Consider the following 22,542-nt stretch of genomic DNA (forward strand, 5'->3'; position numbering starts at 1 on the left):
ATAGACCAAGGTCAAGCCCACACCTTTGGTTTTCTTGACCATATGTGACAATCAATCAAACTAAAGCTATGGGAATAATTTGAGTGCTGGGGCCTCCTTCATCTTTGTCAAGTGTTGGTGTGATCTAACAATGAATTTGGCTTAAAGTTTTTTTTTTTAAGTTATATATGTTATACATGTGTATACACAGATAATTCTCATTATTCACAGAAATTATATTCTATAAAGTGGGCACGAACACTAGATCAACAAATGCTGAACTATTGCTCCTAGAGGAAGTACAGAGTTCAGTTCCTTTGAACCTTTAGTCACAACATTTTCATATGCTGATCAATGTATAACCTCATTTTCTGTGTATTTCTATTTAAAGTCCCCTTATGTAATGTATGTTTATAATATATATTGTTAATTCGTTGACATTAACTCACATGCAACAGCACTATAATTTAACATCCAAACAAAGCTTATCTAAAACCTGTGCTTTTTCCCTAAGGCATGTCATAGCCTTCTTGCAGTTAGCATCACTAGACAGAACTTGAGCACTACACTTGGGGCCACTTTAAATAGTGAAATCACCAGTAAAAAGTTCAAAAATGTGGAAAACGAGGCATTAAATAAACCATGAAAAGGACAGGTATACAGCATGATTACTGAAATAAGAAGGCAGAGGGTCATCATCTTCAACCTCAGCTGGGACAGGACTCAGATTTTTCACCACTCAGCACGTACCTGTGAATGACCAGTGAAGGTACTGGAAGTATTGACTTGAAGGTTACAAATAGATTGTAGTGAGTAGGCAAATTCACAGTACCAGAACCCACAAATAATAAGGGCTAACTCGATATGTATATAAATATATGCAGGTACATACATGTATGCACGCAAACATATATGCGCATATGCGCTGCATACATGCATGCGTGTATAGGTATGTATGCGTACATGTGTGCATACATATTGCATGCATATCTATGCATATGCACTTGCACACATCCATATTGCCTTATGGAATAATACACATTCAAGTAGGTGTTTATCTTCAGCACTTTTCAATTGGTGAGACATCTAATTAATGAGTTGTGAAATTAATATAGTGGCTTATGATTAGCATTTTTGTATGAGATAGAATAGACAATCAGAGAAATTATGAGTAAAGTTAATTCATGAAAAATGTTGGTTCATATATATATATATATATATATATATATATATATATATATATACATACATACATACAGGTATGTGTTCCTGAGTTAATTTGTTGTGTGTCCTACAGCTATAATTTGCAATTTAAAAAATTTGAAAGCCACAACTCTGCAGTATAGCTGGGGTAGTTGTGAGTGGGGCTGTGGTATCACACCACCTGAGTTTAAACCCTCAACCATTTACGACCCATGTGGCCTTCAACCAAGAACTTGTCTGAACCTCGGTTTATCTATCAAAGAGGATATAATTTTAGCACCTCCTTTGTATTCTTCGTGGGGGATTCAGATAGCATCTAAAAGTGCCAGGCATGTACATGGTGAGGGTGACAGCTCATGTTCCCCAGGTGGTGACTGGCTCCGGGCTGGACAGCCAGAAGTCAGACGAGGAGTACCGTGAGCTCTTCGACCTGGCCCTGCGGGGCCTGCAGCTTTTATCCAAGTGGAGCGCGCACGTCATGGAGGTGGTAGGTGTCATGAAGGCAGAGGGCCTCCCCCTCCCCAGACCTCTCCAGCCTGACCTCCATTCACGCGAACTCTTGTCTGCTTCTGCCTCTCCCCAGCACTCTTCCTTTAAGAGCCTTACTGAGATATAATTTTCACACTATACCATTCACTCATTTAAAATGCAGATTTGTTGGTTTTTAGCATATTCGCAGAATTGTACAGCGACAGTCAAATTTAGAATGTTTTTATCAGTTCCAAAAGAAACCCTGTGCCATCACCCCCCCATTCCCTATCCCCACAGCCCTAAGCAATCTGTCTTCTGTCTCTATAATTTCCCTGTTCTGGATGTTTCCCTTAAGTAGAATCATATCATATGTAGTTATTTGTGTCTGACTTCTTTACTTCATGCCTTCAAGAATCATGATCCGTGTTATAGCCTGAATCAGAACTTCATTCCCTTTTATAACTGAGGAGTACCCCCCAACACACAAGGTCACGCCATGTTAGCTTTTCCCTCTCATCTGCTGATGGACATTTGGGTTTTCCCCCCCTCGCTAGTACTCTTGGAAGCTGGTCCATCCCACAGACAAGTTCTGCAACAAGGACTGCCCTGGTACTGCAGAAGAGTATGAGAGAGCCACGCGCTACAACTACACTAGTGAAGAGAAGTTTGCCTTCGTCGAGGTGGGTACTGACTCCCTCCATTCCTCAACCCCTCCACCGCCCCCCCCACTCCTTACCATCCCACCCCAGGCTGCTGCTGGTGTTGATCCTTGTGATTCCAACAATGCTTCTGAGCAAGATGGCAGCCATGATCCTTGTATGCATACACTTCCCTGTTCTCACCCTGCCTGATTTAATCTTTGTCAAAAGTTGCCATTCAGGAGCACCTGAGTGTCACAGTCACTTAAGTGACCCAACCACTCTTGATTTCTACTCAGGTCATGATCTCTGGGTCATGGGATCGAACCCCATATTGGGTTCTGCGCTCAGCGCAGTCTGCTTGAAATTCTCTCTCCCTTTCCCTCTGCCTCTCCCTTTATGCTCTCTCTCTCTAAAATAAATAAATCTTAAAAAATAAAGTTGCCATTCAAAAATGATTAGAAACTCACTCTGTTCCTAAGAATCCAAGGGGGTAGCATTTACTCTACTAGAAAAGTGGGAAAAAGGAAGCCAACAGCAGAAACAAGGACAGACAAATGGCTAAAAGAGATAAGAAAAATGCCCAGGCTAATGAGTGATCGAAGAATGACGGGTGGAAACCAAGAGGAGATGAGTTATCAGATGTTGGATCCCCCGGATTTAGTGTCTCATGTTTTTATCTTTTCTGTTTTGTCCATCACTCATTTTTGTACTGTCTTATGGGATATATCCTGAAGTTCAACTTTCTACTCTTAGTATTTTTTGTTGTCCCTATTATATTTTTAATGTCCAGAATCTCCATCTTGTTCTCTAAATGTTCCTTTTATAAGACTCTATTCTTGGGTCATGCATGCCATACATTCATTCATGAGGATAGTATAGTGTTTTTATCATCTTTCTTGAGGTATAATTTATATTCAATAAACTGTATCCATTTAAAGTTGCATGTAAAGTTTGGCTGTTATATACACACCTATGAAACCACAAAGATACAGAACATTTTGTTTTCCCTTTGGCAACACATAGACTAAAATTGGAACAGTACAGAGGTTAGCCTGGACATCCCACAAGGATGACACACAAATTCACAATACATCCCCTTTAAAAAAAAAAAAGATGTAGAACATTTCCACCTCCCCTTAAAGACTTTGTACCATTTGCTATCTATCCAACCATCCACGGGCCTGATATATATAGATAGATATAGATATAGATATAGATATAGATATAGATATAGATATAGATATAGATATACATGTAGATATAGATATAGATAGATATAGATCTTTTTTTTGTCACCGTAGATCTATTTGTATTTCCTATTGTTTTGTCTAGTTTGTATTTTTCGTGTGTGTGTTTGGCTTCTTTCAGTCACCATCATAATTTTGAGTTTTATCCACATTGTTTTGTGTATCAATAGTTTGTTTCTTTGTATTATTGAGTATAATTCCATTGTATGGATATACAATGTATATAATGCTATAATTTGTATACCCATTCAACTATTGATAAACTTTGGGCTGTTTCTAGCTTTGAGCCAGTATAAATAAAGTTGCTTTAAAGATTTGAGTATAAGTCTTTGTATAGATAAAGGTTTTTATTTCTCTTGGAATGGTCACCTTGTAGGTTAATACTTAACTTTTTAAGGAACTGCCAAATGGTTTTCCGATGTGGAAGTACCCTTATATATTCCCACCAGTGGTAGATGAGAGTTCCATTGTTCCACACCCTCATAGTCCTTGCTTTTGCCAATTTTCTTAATTTTAGTCATGCTAATGACTATTTAGTGAAATCTCATTGAGGTTTTAATTTTCATTTCCCTAAAGACTACTGATATTGAGCATCTTTTCATGTGCTTATTGGCCATTCATATATCTTCCATTCTGAAATGTTGTCTTCTGAAATCTTTTGCCCATTTTTTAAATTGGGTTTCTGTCTTATTATTGAATTGTGAGAATTTTTATATATTGTAGATACAAGCCCCTAGCATATATATGTTGTAAATATTTTTTCTATTTGTTGACTTTGCCTTTTCATTTTTCTAGGGGTACCTTTTTTGAAGAAAGACTGTTTTTAATTTTGATAAAGTTCAACTTACCAATTATTTTCTGGTTTGTGATTTTTGTATTCTATCTAAGAAATCTCTGCCTAGCCCAAAGTTGCAAAGATTTCCCTATAGGTATAACAAATCTGCATATTCTGCTGTGTTTGGAATTATTCTAAAACCTCTCCATTACCTGTTTCTTCCTTTGTCTCATTATTTCCTAGTTACATCTCTAGCCAGGAGCCTAGATGTTTTCATGATGCAATATTCCCTTAAGACTTCTGTCCCATTATTTCTTTATACTAAAGCTTCTCTCCAGCAGAACCACTATGCTTATGGTATATATATAATCCTTACCTCCAGAACTGTTCTCACCGTTTCCCCAAACCTCAGATGTTCTATTTATTCCTTTAAGGTTTAGAGGAGACAAAATCTTAGCATCTAAACTCATTCATTACTTTATTCATTCCTTTTCAACAAAAATTTTCTGACGGCCCACTCCAGGCCCAGGCTGTAGGCCTAGGGTGTGCACATTGCTGGGCCTCACCCCTTCAGCACCTAGAGTCTGATGCAGAGGTAGAAGTCTAGCACATCACGTTGGGTGTGATAAGTGTGGTGGTTGTCAGGAGGCTGCTGTGGCATTGTGCTGTCCCCTCAGAATTCGGAATCACTCCCAATATTAGCACTCGTGCCTGATAGGGGCCAAAGGGTCAGGCTTGTCACAGGTGAGCTAAACTAAGGATGTGACTTCCACCCAAGGCCACCCAAAGCTTCTTATTCCTTCTCCATCCCATTAAATTTACCAACTGGGAAACAAATGATACATGCATGCCTCTGTTCCTCAGGATAGAGAAGGAATGGTGATTGCAAGGAGAAGTAAGGAACCCAGAAGGGGATCTGTCCCTATAGGCAGACAGGTCTCAAAGGAGAGCTCCAGGGCAGGCCAGGATACACTCACTACAAATGCCTGTCTCCCATCTCTGTAGCCTGGGAAGCAGAAAAAGGAAGGGCAGAAGCTTTCCCTCACCCAAGACTTCTACAGAGATTTTACATCATTAGGAAAAAGTTCTAGGGACTTAAACAGCAAATGACCAAATTATTTCAAAAGCAAAGATTGTAAAAATTCGAGGACATCACTGCAAGGGAAGGGGTCAGGATTCACTAAAGGAAGACAGGGTAGATGCATATAGATTTGACTTTAAACTCCTCCCACACTATGGAACCTATACTTCTATAGAAAATTTTATAGTAAAAAAGTTCTATTTGATACAGTCTGTGGGTGTGTGGTACATGGAGAGGCCTCTCGATGTCAGAGTGATCTATGAAATGTGCTCCATGGACTGACTGCTGTGTGATATCAATCAGCAACAAGATAGGAAACCGTGCCAGAATGAAAATTGGCTGTGTCATGAAGCCCACTGTTCAGTGTAGCTAATATCTTTGCCTTATAGCAGGACTTTTCTTGATGAAGAAGGCAGAGTGCTGATTTCCATCCTGGCACGTGTTTCTTACCTAGCAGTGAACTGGCACTTTGAGTAGCACTGGCCTTTTGCTTCTGGGCATCTCGCAGAGCACCCTCTCTGCAATGCAGTGAAGGGTACTAGATGGATAGGTAAGCTGAAGCCTGGTGAGCCTGACCTTAATCTGTGCCTGGCCAGGTGATCGCCATGATCAAGGGCCTGCAGGTACTCATGGGCAGGATGGAGAGCGTCTTCAACCAGGCCATCAGGAACACCATCTACGCGGCCCTGCAGGACTTTGCCCAGGTGACCTTGCGTGAGCCCCTGAGACAGGCAGTGCGGAAGAAGAAGAACGTCCTTATCAGGTGGGTCTTCAGATGGCCCTTTCCAGGGGTCACATAAAAAAATCAAGGGTGCTAAGTGCACACCACAGGGGAAGTTCCTGGCTCAGTCAGCTTCCAGCGCAGCCTCTGCACACACACAGACTCTTCTAGCAAGTTCTAGGAGGCTGTCTTAGTAGATTGGCATTTGAAATGAATTAAGCCCCAGTCTGGAAGAGTTGGAATCCTGTATCCACCTACTAGCTTTGTGTACTTGACCAAGTAACTTTCTCTGAACCTCAGTTTTCCTCATATGTAAAATGTGGAATATAATGGTACTTACTTCATTTATTGGCTGGTAGGATGATAAGGTGAGATAATCAGTGTGTAGATCTAAGCACACAGCAGCATGGAGTAAGTATACAACAAATATAAGCTATTATTGAAACTTCAAACATACAGAGATGTAATTGGACTCCTGATACTCCCCTATAATGAGAAAGGAAACTAGCCAGTGGGCATCAGCATTGCCTGTGGCACTTGTTGAAAGTTAGACTTCTGGACCATGGCTCAAGCCTGGGAAGCCGGCACCTCTTGGGGGTGGGGCTAGGAATGGGCATACTTCCCCAGCACCCAGGAATTCTAAGACAAGGTGTCCTGGGCCCTCACGGACTCTAGAAATGGAGTTGCAGGGCCTCCTTCCAGTGGTAAAACCTGGTCTGAGTATCAATTCTTCCTTCCCAGTGTCCTGCAGGCAATTCGAAAAACCATCTGTGACTGGGAGGGGGGCCGAGAGCCCCCCAATGACCCATGCTTGAGAGGGGAGAAGGATCCCAAGGGTGGATTTGACATCAAGGTGCCCCGGCGTGCTGTGGGGCCCTCCAGCACACAGGTAAGTGGTTCCGGGCACAGGCTAGCTCGGTTGACCTAGAGGCCAGCCAGGCCACGGTAGTTCATCCTGGCTGGACCATGGGGCCATGGGGCTGGGGGTCCTCAGGAAGGAGGGGCAGGGTCCAGCAGCTGCACTAGTCTTACTCTGCCATCTTGTTTTAATACAGGAGGGAGGACTACCAACTTAAGATTCAGGAGACCTGGATTCTAGTCCTAGAAACCTGTGTGACCTCGGGCACGTTACACAGTCTCTTTGTGCCTCAGTTGTCTAATCTGGCAAATGGGGGTAATACCAGGACTGGCTATCTCCTGGCCCTGTGAAATATAGGTTCCAAAGTATAGGAAGAGTTTAAAGTCAAATCTATATGCATCTATCCTGTCCCCCTTTAGTGAACCCTGGCCCCTTCCCCTGCACGTCCTAGCTTAGGAATTCACAAGTTCTGCCTCTGATGTGCTGTGTGATCTTGGGTAAGCACCTTGATCTCTCTGTACTCTGATTATCTTCTCCATTAAGTGAAAATTTTGAATGAGATCATGGTACTGACAAAATATTATTATTATTATCTCCTCAAATGCACAAGTATCAAAAACCCTTGACCCCTTAGAGAAAGTCTAGTAATCAGAGAGATTCAGAGTTGCTAACCAAAGCTTCTGAACAAGAGGTCACCTGTGATTTATCCAAAGTAGTCATTAAATTCCAAAAAAAAAAAAAAAGAAAGAAAGGAAAAGAATCTGGGCATCTTGGTTGAATCCTTGCCACTAACTTAAGGATAAGCAGTTCCTGGTAGGCTTTTTGAAGTATTGGAAAAAAGCATGAGAGTCTATCGAACTTTCAGGGGTCTTACAGGAACTCCCCTTTGACATGACCTTCCAGCCTGACTCAGCTCTGCAGTCCTGAATGTGAACCATCTGAGATGAGCCATCCGAGGCCCACCCCTACCCCTTCTATGTGTCTGTGTCTGTGTCTGGGCAGGGGACGGGGAGGAGGGATGGGGTAGGATGGGTTCTCAGCAGCATCACTGTCACTTCCCTTGGCTTCACAGCCCGTGGGCCAGTTTGCACTGATCTTGCTGGTCTTGGAAATCCCAAGGAAGCTTCTACAAACACTTCTGTATAATGTCAAGAACCTTTCCAGCCTAGAATACCCTGGAGGGACCAAGCAGGGCTTTCAGGTGTTTCTGGAAGCCCCAAGACTCAAGTGAGTGAGACACAGACAAGGCAGGAAAGACACTAGAAAGGAGGCTGAGGGGAAGGGCCAAACAGGCAGAGAGGGAGAGAGAGAAGGAAACAAGAGGAGTGGAAAGAGTATCTATACAGGTGGTCTGAGAGGGGAGCATGACCACAAGTCAGCCTCCAATTACGTGAGGTGGTACAAATGCATTGAGTAGACTCTCTAACGGAGCCAGAAGAGCCCTTAGATACAAGCTAGTCCCAGTGCCCTCCCTGCTTTACAGATGGGGAAACTGAGGTCCAGAGAGGGGAAGTGACTTGTCTAAGTCACAAGGTGAGTCACAGGTGGAGGTGGGACAAGAACCCAGGTCTCCTGACTCCCGCCCCAGGGCTCTGTTAGGGCCTGCAGAGCACAGTGGACAGGGGCTTCTGTCATAGCTGGGATGCTGACTGATCTGATGACTTAAATGTCAATAGACATAGGTGGGAGAGGAGGTCCCCCCTCTTACTAACAAAATGGATTTTCAAATAGAATTTGATACAAATCAAGTCAATACCACATGGATTGTACTTGATAAATCCTTTCCTGGAAGGATGGCTCCAAGGGCCATCATTAGAATCCTGGTGGCTCCAAGGGCCATCATCAGAACAGTGCTTCTCAGTTCTTAAGGATGATCAGGCCTGCCGACCGATGGGGTTGCAGTGGGTGGACTGTCCCATAAATCAGCCACCATGGTAGCTCTTTGACCATCAAGGGAAATGCTGCGGTAGGGGCGGTGTGCCCCTCCTCTCTGTGGCTGCGCTGCCCGGCCAGGTGCCAGGCACATGGTGGGTATGGTCCTGGAGGAGATCCAGACGCAGCCAGGGCAGACGTGGTGGCAGAGGGAGGTTGGAGCTTCTGAGAGGTGGTCGGCAAGTGGCCCCTAGCAGTCGCGGCGGCTTTCCCACCATATACAATACCTCTTGCTTTTCTCTTTCTCTCTCTCTTCTCTCTCTCCCTCTTCCCTGTCTCTCCTGCCCTCCCATTCCCTCCTCTTTTCTCCTATCTATGTCTTAGGCCTGCCAGTGGTCCCCGCGGGCTTTGTTTCACCCCACTGGTGGCACACAGGGCCGAAGAGGCTGCCGATCCCTGGTATAACACCGCCTGGCTGGGTTGGTTGGGGTACACTTCTCCAGGAGGCAGCAGGAATGGACTAGCCTGGCTCCTCAAGGCCCCTTCCAGCCCTAAGATTCAAAGACATATGATGTGGAAAGATCTAGATTAGCACTTGCACCCTTTGCACTTAAGGCCCTCTGTAAGCGGGAGTTGATTGTCTAGTAGACCTCCTGTGTAAGTACCCATCTTCACCCGCTTACCACCCAGGATTTCGGTAGGCTGTGCAATGCAGCTGGCGCCACCAGAGGGCGCCATCCCTTGGTAATGGATTCCAAGTGCTAAGGGTCTGAAGCTTGAGGTGGCTGGGTGGGGGGCTTGCTCTGATCAAACTGCATTTCGCAATTCCTCAAAATGCTAGAGCTGAAAGGGACTGGCTTGAGAAAGCATCTGGTGCAACCCCCTCGTATTAGCAGATAAGAAAACTGAGGCCCAGAGTGGGACTTTGTTGCCCAAGGTCACACAGCAAGACAGTAGCAGTGCCTGGCCATAGACCCAAGTCCAGGGTGCCACCATAGCCAACCAGTAAAGCAGAGAGTGACTCCAGAGTGATGTGAACTGAGGTTCTCCTCTGATGCCCACGCCCTTGGCCAAGCAGAGCCAGCAAAAACTTGGGCCTTGAATGACTTGTTATTTCAGGTCCTCCTACCCAGGGATGCCACAGGCCCTGGGAAAAATGTCCTTTCTGGGCGGGCCACTCTCCCTCATAAAGGTTTACATGTTCGAAATTCACTTCTCCAACCCTAAACTGGTGCTTCCTTAAGAAGGGCTTTTTAAGAGCAGACATCTGCAGAAAAAAAGAAAAATATAAACACAGCACAAAGAAACCTTTACCCCAGGATAGGGGGCCAGCCCCTGACCTTCTCCTCCTACTTTCTCTTTCAAGCTGTACATGGTGCGGACCATGCTTGAATCGCTCATCGCAGACAAGAGTGGCTCCAAGAAGACATTGAGGAGCAGCCTTGATGGACCCATCGTCCTCGCCATAGAGGACTTCCACAAACAGTCCTTCTTCTTCACACACCTGCTCAATATCAGTGGTGAGTCATGCTATCCAGGCAGTGGGGAGAGGACGGTTGGGTGGGGGCAGGTCCCAGACCCACTAAGGCTGTTGGACCAAAAGTTGCAAAGAAATGTGGTCATCGGCCAGAAGGGCACGTTTCGCCACCGAGGTAAAAAATGCACACTTTCTGGTGGGCTTGGAAAGGCCAGGCTCAGTTCAGCTATTCTGACTCAGCTAAATTTGTCTGGTAGACATTTGTGGTTTATTTGTCATGAAGTCCTTAGTAAAGGGGATTAAATCCAGCAACATACCCACAGATGCAACAGGCATTTGGGCAGCCTTTAGCTTTTAAGCAGCAGCTCTGTGCTGATTAGTCTTGTTGCTCATTGCAAAGGAGGCTTCCAAGCTGGACCCCAAGCCGTGTCCCCCAATCCTGTTCTCCCATTAGCAGGACGCCTCTGCAGGTGGGACAGGGCAGGGGGAAGGACAGCAGCCTCCAGAGACACAGGAGTGGTAATGCATTTGTTGGTACTAGAACAGTAACCTTAATGAATCCAGACATCTCCATTAGAGCACAGACCAGGGCCCCTCAAGGCTTCTAAGTGGATAAAAACCAGAATTACTATGTACAAGGGGATGAGGAGCAGTGAAAAGTGGGCACTTGGGGAGCTGGCTTGACACTATGGATAGCAAGCACACTTTTTCCACTAAGATTGTGGGTCTTCAGGTTGGCCTTATAGGAGGATGATGGAGATTGTGGGGGCATCTAAAGCTTTTTTTTTTTTTTTTTTTTTTTGCATCTAAAGCTTTAAAATGTCACTGCTCTCCTCCACCCTGGGGCTGCTACTGTGAGTCTAACGGATGCTGTTTTCTAAGTAGATATTAGACTGACCTTCAGGTAAAAGAGAGCAGGATCTACTGATTAGGTCATATTTATGAGTACCTGCTGTACTCCAGTATAGTGGTAGAAAGAGCAAAAACAATAAGAACCAAGTTAATAGGAACAAAGATCTTTTGGCGCTTCTTCTGTATAACCCACTGCTTTTTCCTTAATGCTTTCAGAAGCCCTGCAGCAATGTTGTGACCTCTCTCAGCTCTGGTTCCGAGAATTCTTCCTGGAGTTAACCATGGGCCGGCGAATCCAGTTCCCAATTGAGATGTCCATGCCCTGGATTCTAACAGACCATATCCTGGAAACCAAAGAACCTTCCATGATGGAGTAAGAGGCAGGATCAGGATTGGGTCAGCAAGGAGGTTCCCAGGGTGCGGAGGGAGGGCAGTTTGCTAGGGAGCTCTGTTCTTTCCAGAACTTTCAAGATGAGGCAGTGTGGCCCCACTAGGAAAAGTGCTCATGCCAAGGATCAGGTCACACCAGATTTGACTCAGCCTTGCAGATAGGCTCAGGATTATACCAGCCCTACTGCCCTTCCTGAGCTCTGTCAGTGTCAGGCAGCTATGCTTGGAAGATAGTCCTCTCTGGGGACCACGAAGCTAATATCCTTAACTGCCACCTGATTTCTTTTGGTCCCAGACTAATTGTTTCAGGCCTTGTATTTATTAACATCATGGACTTCTGATTTCTATAGGCAGACTGTAAAGTAAGGCATTCCGAAGGCAATTTGGAAACCTCAGAATGCTGGAAGGCTCTCTCATATTAACCCCAAGCTTATTCATGTTTTCACCCAAACCTTCATATTTCCCAATCCACTTGCTTTCAGATTGATTAGTAAGCTGCTGGTCTCTGCTTTTCTCTCTTCAGGTACGTCCTCTACCCTTTGGACCTGTACAATGACAGCGCCTACTATGCTCTGACCAAGTTTAAAAAGCAGTTCCTGTATGATGAGATTGAAGCTGAGGCAAGTGACCCGCATCTCCTTTTGTTCCTATAATCTTATTCCAACAATGTGGACTTTTTAAATCTGTAGCTTTTGGCACAAAGTGGGCTGTCTTAGTCCATTCAGGCTGCTATACCAAAAATCCACAGACTGGCTTATAAAAAATACTGTTGTAGAGGCTAGATGTCTAGATCAGGGCACCCTTCTGGGTCACAGACTTTTCATTGTATGCATAGTGGAAGGGATAAGGGAGCTCTCTGTGGTCTTTTTAGAATTTTTTTTTAAGATTTTATTTGAGAGAGAGAGGGGAAAAAAAAAAAAGCCAGACTCGGGGGCTTGATCCCACGACCCTGAGATCATGACCTGAGCCAAAATCAAAAAGCTTAACTGACTGAGCTACCCAGGTGCCCCTAGTTTCTCTCTTACCCCTAATCCCATTCACGAAGGGTCTACTTTCATGACCTAATCACTTCCCAAAGGCCCCACAGCCTAATCACTTTTGGGGGTTAGGATCTCAACATATGAATTTTGGGGGACACACATATTCAGACCATAGCAATGTGGGATCAGTGACTTGTTCTGGAGAACAATTTCTTTTTATGACTTCTAAAAAAAAAGTTGCAGTATAGTTGATGCCCAATGTTATATTAGTTTCAGGTGTACAACACAGTGATTCTACAATTCTGTATGTCATAACTGTGCTCACCAGAGATGTAGCTACCATCTGTCCCCGTACAATGCTATTATAATAGTATTCACTATATGGAGAGTGATCTTAACAAATCATGATCATCAAAAAGGACCCAGACCAAGGTGATGGTCTTTCTTTTTCAGATATATTAAGGGATAACAGATGGTAAAACTGCATGGGTAATATTAATATTCTAATGAATCTTTTATGGTTGGAACACTTTGTTAATAATAATAACAGCAATATCACCTATCAGTTATTATATATTCACCATTTGCTTTTAAAACAACTTTTTAAATAACCTTTACAGCAATTTAAAGAGGTATATACTATTAATCTGTTTTACAGATTAGTCTTAGACTTAAAGTGGTCAGTTATCATAATGCCAAGGTCACTCAGTGTAAAGAGTCACTTGGTAGTAGTGGTAGGACTGAAGTAACCTTTATCTCAACTATTAAGCTGTTTATTATTAGTCACTCAATGGCTTTATTTCTGTAATGGTCAGGATAAGCTAGGTTATGCTGCAGTAACAAATAATTACAAATTCTTAGTACCTTGAAAACAAAGGTTTATTTCTCTGTTATGGGTTGGTTGGGGGCTCTGGTCCATGTAGTCTGCGAGTCAGGACCCACATGGAACATTCACTAATTGCCATGGCAGGAGGAAGTGTTACTGGTACTTCAAAACTTCCACCTGTAAATGACACATGTCATTGGTCAAAGCAAGTCACATGACTGTATCGCCTTTATGGAGAGGCGCAAGGAAGTACAATCCTGCCACATGGAAGGATGAGGCCAATAGTAGTGATGGCTACTGAAATTTCTAAGTTTTGCCTCCTGGGAAATGGAATGATAGTCTGGGTTCTTCCTTAACTGCATGGGGCTATATAAACACAGAATGAGGCCAATTAGGTAAAAATATCATAGAAATATAAAACATTCTTGTTTATAAAGGAAAGACATGAGTGTTTTAGGATTGACACCACCAACAACTTAGTTTGACTGTTTATGTATTTCAAAGAAAATCTAGGAGAGGTACTGTTTGCTTTCTCTACCCTCCAGTTTCTTTGGGAGTTGAAAACCTTAATGGAACCCAACCCAGATCTCTTCTCCTGAGCACAAACTTGGGAAGAGAGATTCCAGGAGACAAATGAACTGGTTGCATCTTAACTTTGACAACCCCATGCTCTGACAAGATCCTGTATAGTTGTGTTCTCCAACAGGTTGAAAACAAAAGAATTCTAGAGTGTCATGTGGCCAAGTGAGATTCTTAAATATGAAGAAAGCATACAGCCAGGCCCTGGGTAACATTTGAGAGCATGGGGCCAAAGTACAAATTGAGACACACACACCCCCAGCTTGTGGGCTGTCCCCTTTCTCTTCCCATCTGAAGACTATTCTGTACTACAAAGAGCCTCATGTGCATGTGTGTAGATACCCAAGCTTTGTCTGCCACCACTGCCCACAAACAATGGCCCCTTAGCTAACCCTCAACCCTAGGGGTGCATACACCTGCTATGCAGTCCACATTCAGGGACAATACCAGGGAAAACTACAGACAGGTCTGGAAGGGGCTTGGGCTTTTGGGACAAGGATAGTAAAGACTGGTTCTAGAAGGAGAGCTTAGGGTATGGGTAGGCACCTCTACCTTAGCCCTGTAGGTTCTTCAACTGGAAGAAGACCTGGTGGGACCCTTGAAGCATAAAGTCCAGAGCAGAGGCCTTGGGTACCTGCAGTTGAGGGCAAAACTGCACACAGCTCTGTGTTTTATGTTCAAGATAACATCTAGGGTATAAAGTAAGAGATACAGAAGCTCTTCAGATAAAGAGTTAGCTTTATGGAACTGAGAATTTGGTGAAGGAAGACTAGAAGATCAGTCCCCTAATTATGCTCTGTTCTCTTTGAAGTCACATGGTGCTCTGCTACCACCCGCAGCCCCATCTCATTAAGGTCCCACCCTTGGCTATTTCTTGCCATCAATGGAGGGTTTGGTTTTGATCCTGTGTCAGACATGAACTTCTCACCTGAGCATCTCAATCTGCCACCGATGTGTGATGAGACAGACACAGAGATGGCAAATTGAGCCCATATTCATTAAGAGACAAAGGTTTTCAAGCAAAGTTTGAAAAAAAGATATTTTTCAATTTCCGAGGACCATCAATTTCTTCGTTTGTCAAGCAAGTAACAAATAAAGTGAAAGGAAAAGACGAGAAAGTCTAGCAGGGAAGAGGATGGGTGGGCTGATGTGAGTAATTGCAGGATATAAAGATCTATCTTGCCTTCCCACCTTGGAACTGCAAGGAGGGGACCTAAGCAGAGGCCAGTTCCTCAACAGCTTTTTGAACTTTGCCTTCTCTGTACCTAACTAAGGACCTTGAGGGCAAGGGACCAAACTTCTTAACTTAGCCACAGAATCTTCTTTTTTTTTGCTATTCAAAGTATCTTGCCTTACAACACACAATACAGCCCAGATGCCCCTTGCAATTTCCCTATGCTTCTGTGATAAAGCTAGACGCACAGCGCTGACATTCCTGCTTCCCTTTCACAGGTGAACTTGTGCTTTGACCAGTTCGTCTACAAGCTGGCGGACCAGATCTTTGCCTACTACAAAGCCATGGCTGGCAGGTATGAGAATCCCAGGGCTGTAAGGAACAAATGTTCTTAGACTGCTCTCTGTAAGACATAGTTGCCTGTTGTGAAACCTCTCTTCTTCTTCAGCCCCTAAGGAAATCTGAGTGATTACCTGGGCCTGGACTGGGTGCTGAAATGTAGGAGAAAGGAAATAGGCATATTTGGTGCTGTACCTCATGGAACTTACAGACTAGTAGGGATAACAGACTATAGTAAAAACTGATGAAAGCACAGTGATAAGGGAGGTTGCATGCTCCCCACAAAGGAAAAGTTCATGGGAATATGTGAATCTATGATGGTTAAACCTGAACTAGTCTTTCAGGTGAGGAACTGGAAAGGCTATCCCGAGAAAGTAACATTGGCATTCTTATCTGAAGCTGATAGGCATTAAGTAAAACTAAGTAAAGGATGAGACGGGAAATTGCAGGCAAAAGATGTGCTTGTGCAAAATCCCTGAAGTAGAAGTATTGTATTGACAGCATGCCTACTCCATAGGGCAGTTGAGACAATTAATGTGAATTAGTACATGTAAATGCCTCGTCCACAGGCCACAAGAGGAGGCAAGTTACATGATAAAGCTGGAGAGATAGTCAGGGCTCAGGGGATGAGGCTTGTAGACATCTACCTAGGAGGAATAGAATACCTTGGGATTTCAAAAGTATAACGGGAACCTGTTTCAAATCTTATTCTTAAAAATCTGTCCTAAACAAAAATGTGGGGAATGGATTGGTGGTGAGCAAGAATGGGTATATAAAGGCCACATAGGAGAGCAGTGAAGAAGTCCAGTAAGAGACATATTAAGTATTGGAGGCTCGTTGGTATTGCCAGTATGTGTTGATTTAGTAAATTCCTGGCTTTCAAGAACCCATAGCAGTACTGGTCAAGAAAAACCTCAAAATAAATATCTCCCTTCTTTTTGGAAATCCAGATGTACAAACCAATAATGTCAAGAATAATGACTTAAGTGTCATAAATTATTTTTATTTCTATGAAGAGAATTTGCTTCATTTTGCTTTTGACAGCTAGAGTTGCCTTGACATATTTCAAATAGGAGTTGACGTGCAGAACGCACCAGTTTCTGTTAACACAGAATGTGCATTAAATGAAGTGAATAGTTCTTGATGATGGGAAGTACACAAAGCATGTACTTTCAGGGAAAGCACAGATTACATAGCCTTTCACAGAGTAGTCACTTAGTAAGTGTCTGGGTTGAATATGATGCAGTTGTAACAGTGACACACAGAGAGAGAGAGAGAGAGAGAGAGAGAGAGACAGGCAGTGGGAGAAGTAGGCTCCATGCAGGGAGCCCAATGTGAGACTCGATCCCAGTCTCCAGGATCAGGCCCTGGGCTGAAGGCAGGTACCAAACCGCTGAGCCCCCTGGGCTGCCCCGAGATCATTTTCATTTCAAATATGCTATCTACACAAACTCAGACTTGTCAAACCCTTGGGTCCTTCATATAATTTAGTTTACAGAATATTCTTATCTGAAAAATACCCCTTAATCTATACTACCCCCTGTAAGATCAGTGGTTTCCAAATATATGGGAGGCTGGGGGAGTTTGAGAGATGTTGAGAGAGTCCAAGAAAACACAGGAGGAGAAGAATGATGATGTATGTAGGTCAGTGCTGTCCATTAGGAATATAGTGTAACCACAAATGTGAGCCACAAGTGTCATTTTAAATTTTTTAGTAGCTATATTTTTAAAAAGAAAGAAAAACAGGTGAAATGAATTTGAATCATATATTTTATATAATCCAGTATATCTAAAATACAGTTTTGACATGAAATCAATATAAAAAATTATTAAAGAGACAGTTTTCTTGTTTATTCTTAAGTGTTCAAAATCTAGTGTGTACTTTATACTTCTAGCACATTTCAGCTTGGACCCACCACATTGCAGGTGGCTGGTGGGCTCCTGTAGAGCTAGTGGCTGTTCTCTCTGTTGCAAAATGTAGATTATGTTATGTCATTTGCCTACCTAAAGCCACTGGCAGTGGCTGCCAGTGACATCTAGAAAACAGCTAATTTCTTTACTGTGGCTGATGTCATCCCACATGATCTAGCCCCTAGGTTAACTTTATAAATTTATGCTCCCAGCATGCCCTGTCCTTTATCCATCCTAACCAGCTTTCTTTTCCTCTGCCAGAAACACTCTTCCCCCCAGATCTTAACATTTTTAGCATGTAGGTGCCCATCCAGCAAAATTGCTTTAGAGAGGCTTTCCCTGACCTCCTAGCACCAAATGATCCTGTTTTATCATCTTCAGAGCACTATTACTCTGCAACATGTAACTTGGTGTGAAAAGTAATAGTAGTACATCTAACTCAGAAGGTGTCTTGAGATTAAAAGTGACCATGTACAGGTGTGTGTGTCCCTGATAAGCCCTAAATATGGTGCATTATTTTCTCTCACCTGAAATTATTTTATTCCTTTGTTTATTTAGTTACCAATCTCTCTTCATTAGAAGTCAGTTCCATGGGGACAGGAACTTCGTGTCCCCAGTACCAGAATGTTCCCTGGGACATGGCAAGCATGCACTCAATTGCTTTTTTGGTAAATGAATAAAAGAGGAAAATGGCTCAACTTCTGTGTTGCTTGTCTTTAACTTAGAAATTGTGCTTCATGTTGAGCTTATGTGGCTAAAAAGCTGAAAACAGCTATATTCAAAATACATCAGCTAGCGCTTCCTGAGCAGATCCTCTGGTCTGAAATAGATATGGCTGGGAGATAAAAAACCATCCATGGTCGTGTTTACTGGATTTATGTAACTTCTATCCCTTGCAGCGTCCTGTTGGATAAACGCTTTAGGGCTGAATGTAAGAATTACGGAGTCATCATCCCATACCCACCATCCAACCGCTACGAAACGCTGCTGAAACAGAGACATGTCCAGGTATGGCAAAGAAAGCCAGAGGGAGGTGGATTGGGCTAGAAGGTAGCCGTGAAGTTAGTGGGGAGATTGGAGATCAGGACTGCATACTCTCCACCCTCCTTCTGAGCATGGGTATAGCACAGCCTTAGAATCTTACAGGCAGTAAAGAGGTGTTGGCATCCTGTGGTTCAGGTTCTGGGCTTCTCAGTCCCCCTTGCAGCTCATCTCTCAGAGGTTGTGGTCACCAAAGCCTTGGTTCTCTTGTCATAGCCATGGCTCACTCCCTTCCATCAGGATTGCTGCTAAGAAATGAGTAAATTTGTTCTTGAGTGGGGCCCAAATGCTGATCTAAGTGAAGGCAGGCTGCTTCGTGCTTTGAAATGGAGCGTGTCAGCTAAACCCACGCTAGAAATTACAGTTTGTTGCTATGGAGTTGGTTTCTATTCACATTTGACCCCAGATGGAGAGGAAATAAATGCTGCCAGGAGCTCAGAAACATATCCATGCTTAAAAATGTTAACATGAGCCAGGCAGGCAAAATACAAGATGCTGCAGCTGCCCAACTCCTACGCCCCACTATGGGCCAAGCTGTGGTGGCACAGCCTTTATGCCATGACCTCTATGTTTAGTAGGTGGGCCACGGTGTTTGTGGGCAAGACCCACCCAGGGGAAGGGACATGGCTGAGAAGTGCCCCAATGAAGAGGAAAGGCTTACCCTGGACATTTTCACTGCTGTGAGAAATCAAGGGGAAATGGAGAATTAGGAGAGAAAAAAGAACATCTTCACCTCTGCCAACAGCAGGAATTCAGTGCTCTTCTTCTGGCCTCTCAGGAAATTACAGCAATCAGTTACTGATGTGGCCAGAATTAGCTACAGGACTTTCAACACCGAAGGCTTGATGTGTGTACAAGGTGGCTGCCAGGGGTCTTAGTTGGTAGAAAAATCTCCCAAAAGAGAAATAGAAGAAAAGTAAAATTGTTAAGAATAACCCTTGGGTGCCTAGCAAAGCACAGTGCACATAGCAGGTACTCAGTAAATGTTTATTGTTATTTGCATAGCATCTGTGATAATGCCCACGTGTGTGTGCCCCAATGGAAATTAGTGTAAGTTCTGTTTTCCATCTTGTAATCAGCCCTTAATTCTTGTGCTTCTGTGCTGATCCCAATAAAGGCACACAGGAGGCCTGCTAGGGAGCTGCCCTTCTCTGGTGACTGAAGTGGGGCACAGGACTCATGTGGGAAAGACCTCATAACTAAATTTAGGATGTCAGCATTGCATGGGGTGCCCCAAGCCTATGCTGAGCCTTTTCCTATGGTCTGGGTGAATTATATTTTTCCTCAAATTTTTATATATTTCAAACTTACAGGAAAGTTGAAAAAATAACACAATGAACATATATATATATATTCTAGAGGCATATTCTTGTTACTATTTTTTACTAGTTGCTTCACTTTCTTACATACATATTTTTCTCTCTTGCAAATACATTAAAAAAATAGTTAAGAATAATCTTTGGGCACCTAGAAAAGTGCAGTATATGAATGTGTGTGTATTTATATACATGTAAATACACATATATGTGTATAAATATATAAACACACATGTAAAAAGTACATAAATAGTATATAAATGTATGAGTAGTATATAGTATATATACTATAAATACAGCAAATATAGTAAATAGTATACAAATAATAAGTACATAAATCGTAAATAAGTATGTAAATAACATAAAATACATATATATAACATTAAAATATATACATTTTAAATATATTTACTTTCTCTCAGCCATTTGAGAGTAAGTTGCAGATGTCATGACATTTTACCAATGAATACCTCAGCATGTATCTCCTAAGAAGACATTCTCTCATAATCAAAATAGAATAACCAAATTCAGGAAATTTAACAATACTGTTTTCTGCATAGAGTTCCCATTTGTCCTCGTAATGTCCTTTATGCTTTTAATCCCATTTCCTATCAGTACATTGCATTTAGTTGTCATGTACCTGTGAGAACCTTAAGTAAATTTTCTCTCTGTCTCTTCCATGCAGTTGTTGGGTAGATCAATTGACTTGAACAGACTCATTACCCAGCGCATCTCTGCCGCCATGTATAAATCCTTGGACCAGGCCATCAGCCGCTTTGAGAGTGAGGACCTGACTTCCATTGTGGTAAGAAACTGGGGGCCTGTGAGAGTTCTGGTCTGGGATTCCTTAGACTTGAAGCCTAATTTGAGGTGTTGCTAGCCTAGTACTGAGCTAGTTAAAGAGAAGCAGGGAGTCTCTTTCCCAACTTGATTAGAGCAAGAGAAAAAAAAGACTTAAAAAGAATGAAATGATCTTATCTCCTGATTGCCCTGAGATCTCTGAGATGGCCAAAACTAGGCACAATTGCTTGTCCTTTGGGCTTCTACACAGGTGAACAAGTATAGGGGTGGTCCTGAGAAGTTAGAGACGGTTGCACAACAGGGCGGGCATCATGGGTGTGCAGTAGTATAGGGCCCAGAAGGACTCTGCTTGGTTTAATGCTCTGCTCTTGCCATCTTGAAATTCTTAATAACTTTTTAACAAGGGTCCCACATTTCCTTTTTTTTTAATACTTTATTTTTTTTCTTAAGATTTATTTATTTATTTATTTATTTATTTATTTATTTATTTATTTATGATAGAGAGAGAGAGAGAGAGGCAGAGACACAGGAGGAGGGAGAAGCAGGCTCCATGCCGGGAGCCTAACGTGGGACTTGATCCTGGGACTCCAGGATCGCGCCCTGGGCCAAAGGCAGGCGCCAAACCGCTGAGCCACCCAGGGATCCCCGGGTCCCCACATTTCCATTTTGACTGGGACCTGCAAACTGTGTCTTGATCCTGATGCACAAGTATGGAATAGTCCTGTTCCCTTCTATTAAACGGCAATTTGAGTTACTCTCTGCTAAGTCTTCCTCTCCAAGAATTAGGATGAACTTGATCTACCAGTCCTGAAGTGAATCAAAGGAAGACTTTAATGCTTTCAAAAGCAGATGAGTAAAAAAAAAAAAAAAGCAGATGAGTAGAAGGAATTCAAGAAATAGAAAGTCACCATCAGAATGCCACATGACCATTGTGGGCAAAATCTACCAAAGGATGCTAAAATTAGTAGGCAGACCTTTGAGAAGAATATTTTATGGTTCCTCTTACCATGAGGTCTCTAGAACAGTCACGTTCATAGAGACAAGAAAGTGGGATGGTGATTACCAGGGACTTAGGGAATTGGCACTTAATGAGTAAGGAGTTACGGTTGAGGGAAATTAAGTTCTGGAGATGGATGGTAGTGATGGTTACACAGTAATGTGAACGTACTAAATGCCACAGAACTATACATTTAACAATGGTTACAGTAGTAAGTTTTATGTTATATATATTTGGCCACAATTTTTTAAACTACTAAGAAATTAAAAAAAAAACTAAGAAGCAGAATTCTTGCATCATCTCAAACTATCTCCTTCAAGATATTTACTAATCTTCCAAAGGGAAGATTAGTAACTTTACAATGGGGACACCATCTTAACCAAGCATCAAAGCTTAATGTCACTGGTAATAATATTTATTCATTAACCCCTGCTATGTATCTTCTGTGATATTATTGCCGAAATGCATATTCTCAATCTGATCATGAGAAAATATCAGATAAACCCCAATCAAATGGCATTCAAAAAAAACAAATGCGAACAATACTTTTCAAAAGCATCAGAGCATAAAAGACAAAGACTGAAAAATGTTAGTGATTGAAAAAAAGATTAAGAAGATATGACAACTAAAAGTAAAGTGAGATTCCAAATGGAAACACAGAACAGAAAAAAGGAGCCTCTTGGAGAATCTGGTGACAGCTGAATAAGTGTGTCATTCAGTTACTTAGAATTGGACCAATGTTAATTTCCTGCATTTAATGATTATGTTATGGTTATATAAGATGTTAACATTAGGGAAATTGGGTCAAGGATATGCAGGAATTCTGCTTTTTCACTTACAGAAAAGTAATTATTTCAAAATAAAAGCTTTTTTTTTTTAAGTGGACAGAATGGTTTTTAAAAGTGACTAGGGACAAGGACTCTAGAGTCAGAAAGACCTGGGGTCCCAGTCCTGGCCCTGCTACTTACTAGCTGGCAATATTGGCAAGTTGCTTAATGTGTATAAGCCCG

The 22,542-nt window shown here is 42.6% G+C and overlaps 1 protein-coding gene across 4 annotated transcripts in view; it reads left to right on the forward strand.

The window, feature by feature from the left end:
- Positions 1 to 22,542, forward strand: part of CYFIP2 (cytoplasmic FMR1 interacting protein 2) — a 124,560-nt gene that overhangs the window by 42,226 nt on the left and 59,792 nt on the right. For 3 of the 4 annotated variants that reach the window (XM_041749174.1, XM_041749176.1, XM_041749175.1), the window contains exons 12-22: positions 1,550 to 1,669; positions 2,208 to 2,333; positions 5,994 to 6,160; positions 6,860 to 7,007; positions 9,234 to 9,308; positions 10,216 to 10,369; positions 11,395 to 11,551; positions 12,092 to 12,188; positions 15,406 to 15,482; positions 18,277 to 18,385; positions 20,420 to 20,539. In XM_041749174.1, the coding sequence (XP_041605108.1) occupies positions 1,550 to 1,669; positions 2,208 to 2,333; positions 5,994 to 6,160; positions 6,860 to 7,007; positions 9,234 to 9,308; positions 10,216 to 10,369; positions 11,395 to 11,551; positions 12,092 to 12,188; positions 15,406 to 15,482; positions 18,277 to 18,385; positions 20,420 to 20,539 (1,350 nt within the window). The remainder of the gene's footprint in view (positions 1 to 1,549; positions 1,670 to 2,207; positions 2,334 to 5,993; positions 6,161 to 6,859; positions 7,008 to 9,233; positions 9,309 to 10,215; positions 10,370 to 11,394; positions 11,552 to 12,091; positions 12,189 to 15,405; positions 15,483 to 18,276; positions 18,386 to 20,419; positions 20,540 to 22,542) is intronic. The other variant, XM_041749177.1, reaches the window with a different exon arrangement.

This window comes from Vulpes lagopus, chromosome 3 (assembly GCF_018345385.1).
Source record: "Vulpes lagopus strain Blue_001 chromosome 3, ASM1834538v1, whole genome shotgun sequence".
In the NCBI taxonomy this organism is placed as follows: domain Eukaryota; kingdom Metazoa; phylum Chordata; class Mammalia; order Carnivora; family Canidae; genus Vulpes; species Vulpes lagopus.